Here is a 14623-nt window from a genome sequence, read left to right as displayed (position 1 = left end):
ATATCCCCAATGACGACATATCCTATTCCAAGGACTGTTTCTCTATTTTCAGGAAGTTCCAAGAGGGTGGATCCTATCTATCTATCTATTTATTTATTTATTTATTTATAATTTTTGGGACAGGGTCTTGCTATGTTGCTCAGGCTGGTCTCAAACTCCTGAGCTTGGGCAATCCTCCTGCCCAGCCTCCCAGAGTGCTGAGATTACGGGTATGAGCCACAACACCCAGCCGATCCTATATATATATATTTTTAAATAGTAGATTAATTTTTTTGCTGTGAATGCATTTGTCATGTACTCTAGATTATTTTAATTCTGATGCTAAGGCCATCCATTGTCTTTTGTTAGGAGTCAAACAAAATTTTAGTAACCAAAACATATTTTCAATAAAATTGTATATGTATATATGTAGATAAACAACAAAACAGGACCAAGAACCTATGTAAAATTTCATCATACAATTTCTATGCAAGTTGCTTGATTACAGAAAACGGTTCAAACTGTTCATCAAAAACTGCGGGGTGATTTTTCGTTGATATTTCAGACATTCAAATCAATACAACCTATATTCTGAGTATCAACCTGAACGGCACAGGGTAAGATGTGAACTCCTCACATAGTGTTGAAGATGTGTTGCAATCTGTAGTTGAATTGGCATTGCATTTCCTCAGAGTTAAGCTGCCTTTGTGAGAGATATCTTCTATCACTGAAAGATCAGCTACATCAAGATAGCTCATCAGCTAAATCACATTGGTCAAGATACCTGCTAACCAAGCAGACTAATAAATTCAAAGCAGGAACCTTCTCATCATGTTTGCTCTCCACTAAGAGCCTCACTTCACAGCACCTTGCAAGCTGCCAAATCAGTGAATGAGCCTGAGATAATAAAGACTTTTCCAGACAAGTCCATAAAGCATAAAGCCATCTTTCTTGTGCAGAATCTACTCTGGGACTTTCGACTGTGGCTTGTCCAACAGCCCCATCAGCACATAACTTTTCACCCAGAGAAAATTTCTTCCAGCCTTTTTCATCTTCAGATTTTGGCATTGTCACATTACTATCCAACTGTTGTGATTTCCAGTGACTTCTATGTTTGTTCACATTCTGTCCAACAGTTGGAAACAGTGCCACTTGTTGCTGTTGCCACTGAAGTGTGGGGGAATAACCTTCAGGGGCTGGTTGGCATCCTGAAAGAAAAATATTCACACTTTGCTTCCTTTTCAACTTCTTTTCTGTTTTTGAGACGGAGTTTTGCTCCTGTTGCCCAGGCTGGAGTGCAATGGTGCGATCTCACCTCACTGCAACCTCCACCTCCCGGGTTCAAGCAATTCTCCTGCCTCAGCCTCCCAAGAATCTGGGATTACAGGTGTGTACCACCATGTCAGGCTAATTTTTTGTATTTTTGGTAGAGACAGGGTTTCATCATGCTAGCCAGGCTGCTCTCGAACTACTGACCTCGTGATCTGCCTGCCTTGGCCTCCCAAAGTGCTGGGATCACAGGGATGAGCCACTGCTCCCGGCCTTCCTTTTCAACTTCTTTGGGTCAATTTGTGCTACCACAACATCTGAACATTGCGCTGCTTCGATCTGGACCCGCCTCAGGCATTCCTGAGGTGTCCTCAGGGGAACCAAGGGATCAAAACCTTCCATCAAGTTGCAGAGCTCTGCTGACAATAGCTGAGGCGTCAACTCTTCCATTGCAGACTCTGCTGGTACCCGAACCATGGTTTTCAAATGACCCGATCCTATCTTTTTGATCACTGATTTAGATTCAGGATAATATAGTGTCCAACACATAGTAGGTCCTCAATATATATTTGTTGAATAAAGGAATGGAGAATACATAGGAATCCTTAGATTCTACTTTTAATTTTTTTGAGAGAGAGTCTGGCTCTGTCGCTCAGGCCGGAGTGCAGTGGCGCGATCTCAGTTCGTTGCGACCTCTGCCTCCTGAGTTCAAATGATTCTCCTGCCTCAGCCTCCCGAGTAGCTGGGATTACAGGCATGCGCCACCACGCCCGGCTAATTTTTGAATTTTTTTTGTAGAGCCTGGGTTTCACCATGCTGACAAGGCTGGTCTTGAATTGCTGACCTCAGGTGACCAGCCCACTTCAGCCTCCCAAAGTTCTGGGATTACAGGCGTGAGCCACTGTGCCCAGCCAGATTCTGCTTTTAAATTGATGCGGGTTCCAGAGAGTACTGATGGAAGACTTTTTCTCTAATCATAACCTGATTTTCTCCACCCATAGCCAGGCCATTAGAGCAGCTCAGTGCCTTAGTTATTCAACTCTAAATGACTCCTCATTACACACACTACACTGTCTTGTCTTAACCATTTCCCCCTTTTATGTCTTCATTATCATCTCTGTCCCTCATTCTTTGCAGATAATTTTTCTTCCTTGTTATAAAAATTTAAAACAAAATTATTAAGAACTGCCTCCAACCAGTGCAAAAATAGAGCCCCATGGAGCAAAATTAATAAGCTAGAAACAGACCTTAATGCATATATCAAAAAGTTGGTCTATAATGAGGAAGGCATCACAAGTTCCTGAGGAAAGGGAGAATTTTAGTGCTGGGATAATTGGCTAAAGTATTCTGAGGGGTAATAAAGTTATGTCCTAATTTCCCAATGTTCACCAAAATAAATTCCAGATGGATTAAATAATTTTATGTAAAAATTGAAAGAATGAAAGTAGAAAAATATGCAAATATCTACTCTCCAAATGATAAATGTCTTTCTAAGCTTAATAATACTTTTTTTTTTTTTTTTGAGACAGTGTCTTGCTCTGTTGCCCAGGCTGGAGTGCAGTGGCACAATCTCAGCCCACTGCAACCTCTGTCTCCCAGGCTCAACATCCTCCTGCCTCAGCCTCATGAGTAACTCAACTATAGGCTTGCACCAACACACCCGGGTTATTTTTTGTATTTTCGGTAGAGATGGGCTTTCACTCTATTGCTCAGGCTGGTCTTCAACTCCTGAGCTCAAGCGATCTGCCCACCTCAGCCTCTCAAAGTGCTGGGATTAGAGGTGCAAGCCACTGTGACTGACAAATAATAATGTTTTTAAAGCCACAGAGGGGGCCGGGCACAGTGGCTCACGCCTGTAATCCCAGCACTTTGGGAGGCTGAGGTGGGTGGATCATGAGGTCAAGAGATAGAGACCATCCTAGCCAACTTGGTGAAACCCTGTCTCTACTAAAAATACAAAAATTAGCCTGGCATGGTTGTGGGCATCTGTAATCCCAGCTACTTAGGAGCCTGAGGCAGGAGAATCACTGGAACCCAGAGGTGGAGGTCGCAGTGAGCCGAGATTGCACCACTGCACTCCAACCTGGTGACAGAGCAAGGCCCTGTCTAAAAAAAAATTATAATAAATAAATAAATAAATAAATAAATAAATAAATAAATAAAGTCACAGGGGAAATATTAAACTGTTGACACCACCCTATCACATAGGAATTTATCCTCAGACAAAAAACCTGACATGCTTGCCAAGATTGATGTATAAGAATATTCTTTTCAGTGTTAATTCTGTACCAGGAAAGAGGAAAGGAAACTAGCTTTTATTCTGGACAAGGAGAGAGCACCTCTCCCTTGTTCTATCGGAGATTGTTCAGGGAGGCTGACCTAATAGTTTGACCTGAATTTGTAAGAGAAAACTTTAAATTATAATAATCTGCAAATTCTTTGAATTGCTAAAGGTAAAAATCAGGGATGGGAGACATTTGTTTAGGAAGATTCTTTAATGATGTTTGCAGATAACAGATTAGGTCAGTTTCCTCTAGAGGGAAGTAATTAATAGAGATTTCAAATGCTGCCCCAGATAACATAGTAGGACTTATAAATTTTTCCCTGAAGACAAGGAAGAAAGAGGGGGTAGAAGAGGTGAGAAGGGAAAATAGAGAAAGCTTCAGGCAGAGCCCTAGGTTGCCTGTGAGTGTGAGGCATCACGCTCACATGTATATATACATATATATGTATATACATATACAAATGTATATATACATATATATGTATATACATATACAAAGGTATATGCAAACAGTTCTTTTAAAAGAACTGTTGAAGAAAATCAGAATATATGCATTTATATGTGTATTATGCATTCATATGGGTATAATACAAATACACATTTACATATCTTTAATGTATAGGTATATGTGCATATACACATATATACATTATAGATATTTTATATATTACATATGTGTATATGCACATATAATTGTATGCACATATATATAATTTTAAAATATTCATTTAAATCATACGATGTACAGGCCGGGCGCAGTGGCTTACACCTGTAATCCCAGCACTTCGGGAGACCGAGGCAGGCAGATCACTTGAGGTGAGGAGTTGGAGGCAAGCCTGACTAACATGGTGAAACCCCATATCTACTAAAAAATACAAAAATTAGCCAGATGTGGGTCATGCGTGCTTGTAGTCCCAACTACTTGGGAGGCTGCAGCAGGAGAATCACTTGAACCCAGCAGGTGGAGGTTGCAGTGAGCCAAGATCATGCCACTTCCTAGAAGTGGAATTGCTGGATCGAATGGGGATGTGCATTTTCCATTTTCATGAATACTGCCAAATTGCTCTCCCATCAGCAATGTGCAAGTGCCTGCTTTCTAACACCCTTAACATCACCATATTTAATACTCAATTTTAAGTTGTTTTCTTTCTATGCTGGAACTTCTCTCTGTTATTGCCACACGTTCAGTAAAAGTATGTGTCACAGAGTAACGTGGGCTTTGGGGAATGAAGAAGGAGAAGGAAAGTACTTTTAAAGGTACTATTGAAGAAGATCAGAACATGCCATCCCAAACCATGCCACTTAGACATATTGACTATTTTGAACTGAAGGCAATTGAGAGACAGCTGATTTCAGGGTCAGGCCTGTTAATACTTGGATGACAGAAACAGCAGATGCAGGAAGGATTCCCTAATCTCCTCTTTCTACCTAAAAGGAGGGCATAAATTTCCTGCCAGAAAGTACCCTCCCTTGGCCGGGCACGGTGGCTCAAGCCTGTAATCCCAACACTTAGGGAGGCCGAGACGGGCGGATCACTAGGTCAGGAGATCGAGACCATCCTGGCTAACACAGTGAAACCCCGTCTCTACTAAAAAATACAAAAAAACTAGCCAGGCGAGGTGGCGGGCGCCTGTAGTCCCAGCTACTCGGGAGGCTGAGGCAGGAGAATGGTGTAAACCTGGGAGGCGGAGCTTGCAGTGAGCTGAGATCCGGCCACTGCACTCCAGCCTGGGCGACAGAGCCAGACTTCGTCTCAAAAAAAAAAAAAAAAAAAAAAAAAAAGAAAGTACCCCCCTGCACCAGGAAAAGGAGAACATTCTTATCAACGGAGGTGGGGAATTGACACGAACATGAATCTACAGAAACAAACCTTACAAAAATAATACATCTGGCTGGGTGCAGTGGCTCACACCTGTAATCCCAACACTTTGAGGGGCTGAGATGGGTTGATCACTTGAGGCTAGGAGTTCAGGACCACCCTGGTCAACATGGTGAAACCCTATCTCTACCAAAAATACAGAAATTATTCAGGTGTGGTGGCACACACGTGCAGGCCCAGCTACTCAAGAAGCTGAGGCAGGAGAATCGCTTGAACCCAGGAGGCAGAGGTTGCAGGGAGCTCAGATTACACCACTGCACTCCAGCCTGTGTAACAGAGACTCCATCTTAAAAAAACATTTAAAAACTTCCATTAATTTCCCCCATATGTTTCCTAGTCACTTTCCTGTAATTTACTGCCCCCTAGCTCAAATCTCTTTTTCCATTGCCTCTTCATGTTTCTACAATTTATTGCTCTTTGTTAAAATGATATATAAGCCCCTGGGTCTAGTCATTTATTTGAGTCTTCCTTTCTTTTCTACAAAGGCCTCCATGTGCACATAAAATTTAGAATATTATCAAATAAAATGTGTATACTTTTCTCCTGTTAATCTGTCTTTTGTCAGTGAAAGTCACAGGTCACAGAACTTATAAGAATAGAGGAAAAAAAGGCCCCCTTCTACACTGTCAAATGTGTGAGGGGAAGCAGGGTCAGATGAGACTAGCATGTACTAGAGATAAGATGCTGAGAAGGAAGCAAGACTTAAGGAATTTGTTGTGAGAAAAGACCAAAAAATATTATTTCCCAGAAAATCTGGTCTAGTCTGCAGTTGCCAAGTATGTGCAATGGATGCTAGAGTCATTAATATGGTTATTAAAGGAAAAAGACATCCCAGAAGGCCACAAATTTTAAGGACTCTTAGGTTGTTATTATAAGGGTGAAAATCTCCCATCCAAGAGGGAGAGGGTGTCTAGCTCTTCCAGTGTATTCACTAATACACTAGTGCTGGAAGAATTATCATGCTATTTCCCAGGTCTCCCAGAGTAAAGGGGAGCATCAGTCTTGAAGCTCGCAGGCTCCAGTTTCTGTCTCTAGGATAATCTATTCCCTCAATTGGTAATCTGAGAGTGGAGCACACTATATCCTAAAGAGGACTCGAGACCCCACGACATCATGGCCAGCTTTACAACCTGGAAGAGCACCATGGAAACCATCTCCTGCCTTCTAAATTTATGCCCCTGGCTAGTGGATTTTTCCCTTCTCTTTCATTAATTTCTGCTTTTTATCTTTAGTAACGCTTTTCTTCTGTTTCCACTGTGATCATTTTTGTTGTTATTTTTCTTTTTCTCTTTTGCTTTTCTTTTCTTTTTTTTCTATTTTTGTTTTTGAAATGGAGTCTCGCTCTGTTGCCTAGGCTGGAGGGCAGTGGCATGGTCTCAGCTCACTGCAACCTCCGCCTCCTGGATTCAAGTGATGCCTCAGCCTCCAGAGTAGCTGGGATCACAGGCACCTGCAATCACACTTGGCTAATTTTTATATTTTTAGTAGAGACATTGTTTCAGCATGTTGTCCAGCCTGGTCTCTAACTCCTGACCTCAAGTGATCTGCCACCTCAGCCTTCCAAAGTGTTGGGATTATAGGCATGAGTGAGCACGTCCAGCTTTGTTATTTTTCTTTTTCTTTTTTTTTTTTTTTTTTTTGAGACGGAGTCTTGCTCTGTAGCCCGGGCTGGAGTGCAGTGGCCGGATCTCAGCTCACTGCAAGCTCCGCCTCCCTGGTTCACGCCATTCTCCTGCCTCAGCCTCCCGAGTAGCTGGGATTACAGGCGCCCGCCACCTCGCCCGGCTAGTTTTTTTTGTATTTTTTAGTAGAGACGGGGTTTCACCATGTTAGCCAGGATGGTCTCGATCTCCCGACCTCGTGATCCGCCCGTCTCGGCCTCCCAAAGTGCTGGGATTACAGGCTTGAGCCACCGCGCCCGGCCTGTTGTTATTTTTCTAAGTTCATTGTCTTGAAACTAAATCCAACATGTAATTGGCAAATTCATAACCATAATGAGCAACTTCAAAACACCTTTCTCAGGAACTGACAGAGTAAGTAGGACAATGCCACATAAAAAGAGGGTTTAGAAGATTTGTACATGTCGGTTAATAAGCTTGAAAATATGCATATGATATTTGGAACTCAACAAATAAGATAGGTCTTCTTTCCAAACTTTTGTGGTACATTAAAAAAACAGTAGCCATTCGTTAGACCACAAAGAGAATTTCAATAAATTCCAAAACCCAAATAACATATAGGCTAATAAAATCTATTTGACTGCTAATTTAAAAAAAAAAAAAAAGACTTTTTTTTTTTTTTTTTTTTTTTTTTTTTGAGACGGAGTCTCACGCTGTTGCCCAGGCTGGAGTGCAGTGGCGCGATCTCGGCTCACTGCAAGCTCCGCCTCCCGGGTTCCCGCCATTCTCCTGCCTCAGCCTCCTGAGTAGCTGGGACTACAGGCGCCCGCCACCGCGCCCGGCTAATTTTTTGTATTTTTAGTAGAGACGGGGTTTCACTGTGGTCTCGATCTCCTGACCTTGTGATCCGCCCGCCTCGGCCTCCCAAAGTGCTGGGATTACAGGCTTGAGCCACCGCGCCCGGCCAAAAAAAAAGACTTTTAAATGTCTTGATCAAAAATAAAATGTGGCCGGGTGCAGTGGCTCACACCTGTAATCCCAGCACTTTGGGAGGCCAAGGCGGGCAGATAGCGAGGTCAGGAGTTTGAGCACATCCTGGCCAACGTGGTGAAGCCCTGTCTCTACTAAAAATACAAAAATTAGCTGGGTGTGGTGGTGGGCGCTTGTAATCCCAGCTATTTGGGAGGCTGAGGCAGGAGAATCGCTTGAACCCAGGAGGCGGAGGTTGTGGTGAGCCGAGATTGAGCACTCCCACCTGGGCAACAAGAGTGAAACTCCATCTAAAATAAAATAAAATAAAATAAAATAAAATAAAATAAAATAAAATAAAATGCAAGCTCTGGTGAACAAGAATTTGGTAAAAAGTAAAATAAAAATATGCAAACTATGGGTACTATACCTTTTCACTTGCTTTTGGTGATATTAATTATTATTGTTAAAGTTTTTCACTTGCTTTCTGCATTGATTTTTTTAGTCATCTGATTTATTGGTTTGCTTATTTTAATGGCTTTCATGTTAGAGTCTTTCCTCAAATATCTTGATATTTCTCTTTTTTTATTTTTTCTTGGGATGGAGTTTCACTCTTGTTGCCCAGGCTGTAGTGCAATGGCGAGATCTTGGCTCACTGCAGCCTCTGCCTCCCGGGTTCAAGCGATTCTCCTGCCTCAGCCTCCTGAGTAGCTGGGATTACAGGCATGCGCCATCACTCCCTGCTAATTTTGCATTTTTAGTAGACACAGGGTTTCACCATGCTGGCCAGATTGGTCTTGAACTCCTGACCTCAGGTGACCTGCCCACCTTCACCTCCCAAAGTGCTGGGATTACAGACGTGAGCCACTGTGCCCGGCCACATATCTTGATATTTCTGACTGTGTGCTCACATATGTAATAGTAAGGCACTAAAAGGCTCATTCAGTGTTTGCTGCACATTGGGGGGTTTATTGATTGGTAAACTTCGTTTTATGGTGATGAGGTAGTGAATTTTTTTTAAAAAAATGACATCTAAAAGCATAGTTTTGTTTCTGTTTTTTGTTTTTTTTTTTTGAAATGGAGTTTCGCTCTTGTTGCCCAGGCCGGAGTGCAATGGTGCGATCTCGGCTCACTGCAACCTCTGCCTCTCGTGTTTACGCCATTCTCCTGCCTTAGCCTCCCAAGTAGCTGAGATTATGGGCATGCGCCACAACGCCTGGCTAATTTTGTATTTTCTGTAGAGACGGGGTTTATCCATGTTTGTCAGGCTGGTCTTGAACTCCCGATCTCAGGTGATCAGCCTGCCTTGGCCTCCCAAAGTGCTGGGATTATAGGCATGAGCCGCCGTGCCCTGTCCTGGTTTTCTTGTTTGTTTGTTTTTATTTTTAAATTAGGAAATGTGGCCCGGATGCTGTGGAGGCTCAAGCCTGTAAGCCCAGGACTTTGGGAGGTGTAGGCCAGTGAATTGCTTGAGCTCATGAGTTCAAGAACAGACTGGGCAACACGCAAAAATCCATCTCTCCAAAAAATAGAAAAATTATCTGGGCATCATGGCATATACCGGTAGTCCCAGCTATTTGGGATGCTGAGATGGAAGAATTGCTTGAGCCCAGGAGGCAGAGGTTGCAGCCAGTCGAGATCAAGCCATGTACTCCAGCCTGGTCGATAGTGCCAGACCTTGTCTCAAAAAAACAAAACAAAACAAAAAATAGGAAATACTCTCTTTTGCCAGATGTCAGTATTTCTTGTACAAATCTCTTTCCCAATAAATAACATTCCAATTTTTTAATTGAAGATTAGAAGACTAATTGCCATTATGTTTGCAGGAAAGGGGCTTAAGGAAAGGCTTTGTGGTTCAAAAAGCAGATTTTCACTCATTCTCCACTGTCCCAAGCCTTTTGTTCATATTGTTTAGAAAGTATTTCCATGTTTTACCTTGAAGGTAAATGTTACTACGAGGAGAAACTTGCCTTGGGTGATGAGATCTGCTGGTATTAAAGGTGGAATTCTTTTCATTCATTAACAAGATGAGGATAAGTGCTCCAGGACTAACATGTTAGTGGCTGAGGTGCAGTTGCTATGAATCCTCTGTTTGCCTAAAGTCAAGTACTTTTCTGTGTTCCAAAAAATGCTTCAGGACTTCCACCTAATGATGGTTCCCTTGCTTGTTCTTAAGTGCCCTTATGGTTTCAATCCCAATTCAGTCATTGCAGTGAGCTTTTAGGAGTATTTGCGGTAAATTCACGTGTTCAGTTCTTCACCTTGAATCTTAAGTCTACATTATTTCATGAGGACAATTGTAGCCTTTCCAAGTGTCTTATTTTTGTTCCTTTCTAAGTAGAGGTGGAGAGTCTGTCTTAGGGGCCACCCTGAGCACCCGTGAAGTCCTTCAGAGCCTTCGAAATAAGTATTCTTTGTTCTAACTGCTCTCCAGTATTCAAGTGGATTTTCTTAATTTGTTTTCCTTTTCCTTCATTTATTTTTTCTATAATGAAACAATGTCATTTGTAGCCACATGGATGGAACTGGAGGCCATTATTTTGTGTGAAATAAGCCAGGCACAAAAAGACAAATATTTCATTCTCTTACTTATATGTGGAAGCTAAAAACATTGATCACATGGAGGTACGAAGTGAAAGATAAATTACAGAGACTGGGAAAGGTGAGTGCGGAGAGAGGGGATAATGAAGTAAAGTGTGTTAAAGTGTACAAAAATATAGTTAGAAGGAAGAAATTCAATGTTTGATAGCAGAGTAGAGTGACAATACTTTACAAAAAGATATGGAACTTGAGTGATGGGCACTCTAAATACCCTGACTTGATCACTATGAATTACATGCATGTAACAAAATTTCACACTTACCCCATGAATTTGTAGAAATAAAATAATTTAAAAACAAACATGATAAAACATTTTTTTTCTCCTTTTTAGGTGCCTTTAGAACTTGAGGGTAAAGCATACTTCAGATAATAAACATTTTTGGGTGTGGTGGCTCATGCCTGTAATCCTAGCCCTTTGGGAGTCTGAGATGGTAGGATTGCTTGAGACCAGGTTGGGCAACATAGCGAGACCCCAGGCCCCATCTACACACACACACACACACACACACACACACGCGCGCGCGCGTGCGTAGCCAGGCATGGTGGTGTGCATCTGGAGTCCTAGCTACTAGGGAGGCTGACATGGGAGACTCTCTTGAGCCCAGGAGTTTGAGGCTACGGTGAGCTATTATCATGCCACTGCACTGCAGCCTAGGCAACAGAGGGAGGCCCTGTCTCTAAAAAAGATATTTAGGCCAGGTGTGATGGCTCATGCCTGTAATCCCAGCATTTCGGGAGGCCGTGGCAGGTAGTTCACCTGAGGTCAGGAGTTCAAGACCAGCCTGGTTGACATGGTGAAACCCCGTCTCTACTAAAAAATACAAAAATTAGCTGGGTGTGGTGGCAGATGCCTATAATTCAAGCTACTGGGGAGGCTGAGACAGGATAATCGCTTGAACACGGGAGGTGGAGGTTGCAGTGAGCCAAGATCATGCCACTGTACTCCAGCCTGGGAGACAGAGGGAGACTCTGTCTCAAAAAAAAAAAAAAAAAAAAAAAAGAAGAGAAATTTAAAAACGAATTTTATATTTTGCTAACTTTACATGCATTATTATTGTTATTATTATTCATATACTTCTTTGTATGAATATTTTTTCTCTTCTGCAATATCTAATGCAATGCTTTGCCTAAAAAAGAAAGTTTCTGGCCGGGCGCGGTGGCTCAAGCCTGTAATCCCAGCACTTTGGGAGGCCGAGGCGGGCGGATCACGAGGTCAGGAGATCGAGACCATCCTGGCTAACACAGTGAAACCCCGTCTCTACTAAAAATACAAAAACTTAGCCGGGCGAGGTGGCAGGCGCCTGTAGTCCCAGCTACTCGGGAGGCTGAGGCAGGAGAATGGCGTGAACCCGGGAGGCGGAGCTTGCAGTGAGCTGAGATCCGGCCAATGCACTCCAGCCTGGGTGACAGAGCGAGACTCCGTCTCAAAAAAAAAAAAAAGAAAGTTTCTTTCTTTTTCTTTTTTTTTTTTTTTGAGAGTCTTGTTCTGTTGCCCAGGTTGGAGTGCAGTGGCATAATCTCTGCTCACTGTAACCTCTGCCTCCTGGGTTCAAGAGATTCACCTGCCTCAGCCTCCTGAGTAGCTGGTTTTATAAGCACCCACCACCACTCCTGGCTACTTTTTGTATTTTTAGTAGAGACGGGGTTTCACTATGTTGGCCAGGTTGATCTTCAACTTCTGTCCTCAGGTAATTTGCCTGCCTTGGCTTCACAAAGTGCTGGCATTACAGGCGTGAGCCACTGCACCCGGCCTTAAAAAAGGAAGTTTCTATGTGCTCGAATTAAGAGGTTTTTGTTTTTAATTTTTTTGAGACAAAGTCACACTCTATCATCCAGACTGGAGGGCAGTGGTGCGATCATGACTTACTGCAGCCTTGATCTTCTAGGCTCAGGTGATCCTCTCACCTCAGCCTCCCAAAGTACTGGGATTACAGCTGTGAGCCACTGAGTCTGGCAAGAGGTTCTTCATGATCATCTAGAAGTGAGGAAGATGAGACATTAGTTGTTTCTGGAAAGAAGAATTTGCCTGAATAAACTCCACATTGATATTCTCCATGTCAGATCCACTCTTACCAATTATAATGAGAATGAAAATCTAAAACTGAGATGAAAGCAAAGGTCACTCTGAAAGCAGTTGGGAATTTAAGCAATTCAAAACATGGCATTTCAGCTCTCAGTCCTACTTAAGAATCTAAATAGCACTCAACTGTTTTATACTTTTTGAAATTGAACTAATGTCTGTCAAGGTCTAATCTTTGGACCAGTAGTGGTCACTGAGTAGGGTCCATGCTTTCTCTGGTTTGTCTTTTTTTTTTTTTTGAGACAGAGTCTCACTCTGTCGCCCAGGCTGGAGGGCAGTGGTGCCATCTCAGTTGACTGCAAGCTCCGCCTCCCGGGTTCACGCCATTCTTCTGCCTCAGCCTCCTGAGGAGCTGGGTCTACAGGCGCTCGCCACGATGCCCAGCTAATTTTTTGTAGTTTTAGTAGAGATGGGGTTTCACCATGTTAGCCAGGATGGTCTCCATCTCCTGACCTCACGATCCGCCTGCCTCGGCCTCCCAAAGTGTTGGGATTACAGGCGTGAGCCACTGCGCCTGGCCTCTCTGGTTTGTCTTTTGTGATACTGTCTTAAAATGGTCCATGCTTTCTCTAGTTTGTCTTTTGTGATATTGTCTTAAAATTATTTATAGCAGGAGTTCTTAAACTTTTCTGAGTCATTGGCACCTTTGAGAATCTGACCAAACCCACAGACCCTCTAGCCAGAAACAAATGCACATGCATACAAAAATTTAATTGTCTTTGTAGGTTCATGTGTTGCCTGGAAGTGTTACCAGAAAGGGGTCCCGATTCAGACCCCAAAAGAGGGTCCTTGGATCTCAAGCAAGAAAGAATTCGAGGGGAATCCATACAAGAAAGCGAAAGTAAGTTCATTAAGAAAGTGAAGGAATAAAAGAATGGCTACTCCACAGGCAGGGCAGCAGCTTGGGCTGCTGGACTGATAATTGTTATAGTTCCTTCCTTCCAACCTGCCTACCTGCCTGCATGTCTCCCTCCCTCCCTTCCTTCCTTTCTTCCTTCCTTCCCTCCCTCCCTCCTGCCTTCCTTTCTTTGGCAGAGTCTCACTCTGTCGCCCAGGATGGAGTGCAGTGGTGCCATCTTGGCTCACTGCAACCTCAGCCCCCGACCCTGTCCGGGTTCAAGCAATTCTCCCACCTCAGCCTCCTGAGTAGCTGGGATTACAGGTGCATGCCACCATGCCCGGCTAATTTTTGTATTTTTAGTCGAGATGGGGTTTCACCATTTTGGCCAGGCTGGTCTTAAACTTCTGATCTCAAGTGATCTGCCCACCTTGGCCTCTCAAAGTGCTGGGATTACAGGCGTCAGCCACCATGCCCAGTCTATATCTTGATATATGCTATACAACGGGTGGATTATTCGTAAGTTTTCCGCAAAAAGCGTGGGCAGTTCCCAGAACTGAGGGTACCTCCCACTTCTAGACCAAATAGAGTAACTTCCTGATGTTGCCATGGCATTTGTAAATTGTCATGGCACTGGTGGGAGTGTCTTTTATCATGCTAATGTATTTAATTAGCGTATAATGCACAGTGAGGGTGACCAGAGGCCACTTTTGTCACCATCTTGGTTTTGGTGAGTTTTGGCTGGCTTCTTTACTGCAACCTGTTTTATCAGCAAGGTCTTCTGACCTGTAGCTTGTGCCAACCTCCTCTCTCATCCCATGACTAAGAATGCCTAACCACCTGGGAATGCAGCCCAGAAGGCCTCACCCTTATTTTACCCAGCCCCTATTCAAGATGGAGTCACTCTGGTTGGCATGCCTCTGACAGAAGCATCCAAGGAACTTAGGCTAAGAAGACCCAGGATCTGATATTGCTTCTGACATGAACTTTTAGGTTATTTATCAGAACTCAGAAAAAAAAAAATTTCAAAGTTTTAATCTTCATTAATTTGGCAGTAGTCCATGAGGAAACGTTTTCCCTACCAAAGCTGTTAAATACACCCACC

At 43.1% G+C, this 14623-nt stretch overlaps 1 protein-coding gene across 1 annotated transcript; it reads right to left on the bottom strand.

Annotated features, from left to right (window-relative positions):
* Positions 1-723: 723 nt before the first annotated feature.
* On the bottom strand, positions 724-1725 carry LOC717935 (gem-associated protein 2-like). Its single transcript, XM_077994080.1, has 2 exons — positions 1522-1725; positions 724-1212 (listed from the first exon to the last, which is right to left on the bottom strand). Exons 1-2 carry the CDS (start codon positions 1723-1725, stop codon positions 724-726), a joined length of 693 nt encoding a protein of 230 aa, XP_077850206.1.
* Between the last annotated feature and the right edge of the window lie 12898 nt (positions 1726-14623).

This window comes from Macaca mulatta, chromosome 2 (genome assembly GCF_049350105.2).
Source record: "Macaca mulatta isolate MMU2019108-1 chromosome 2, T2T-MMU8v2.0, whole genome shotgun sequence".
NCBI lineage: Eukaryota > Metazoa > Chordata > Mammalia > Primates > Cercopithecidae > Macaca > Macaca mulatta.
This window is presented reverse-complemented; position numbering and strand designations above follow the sequence as displayed.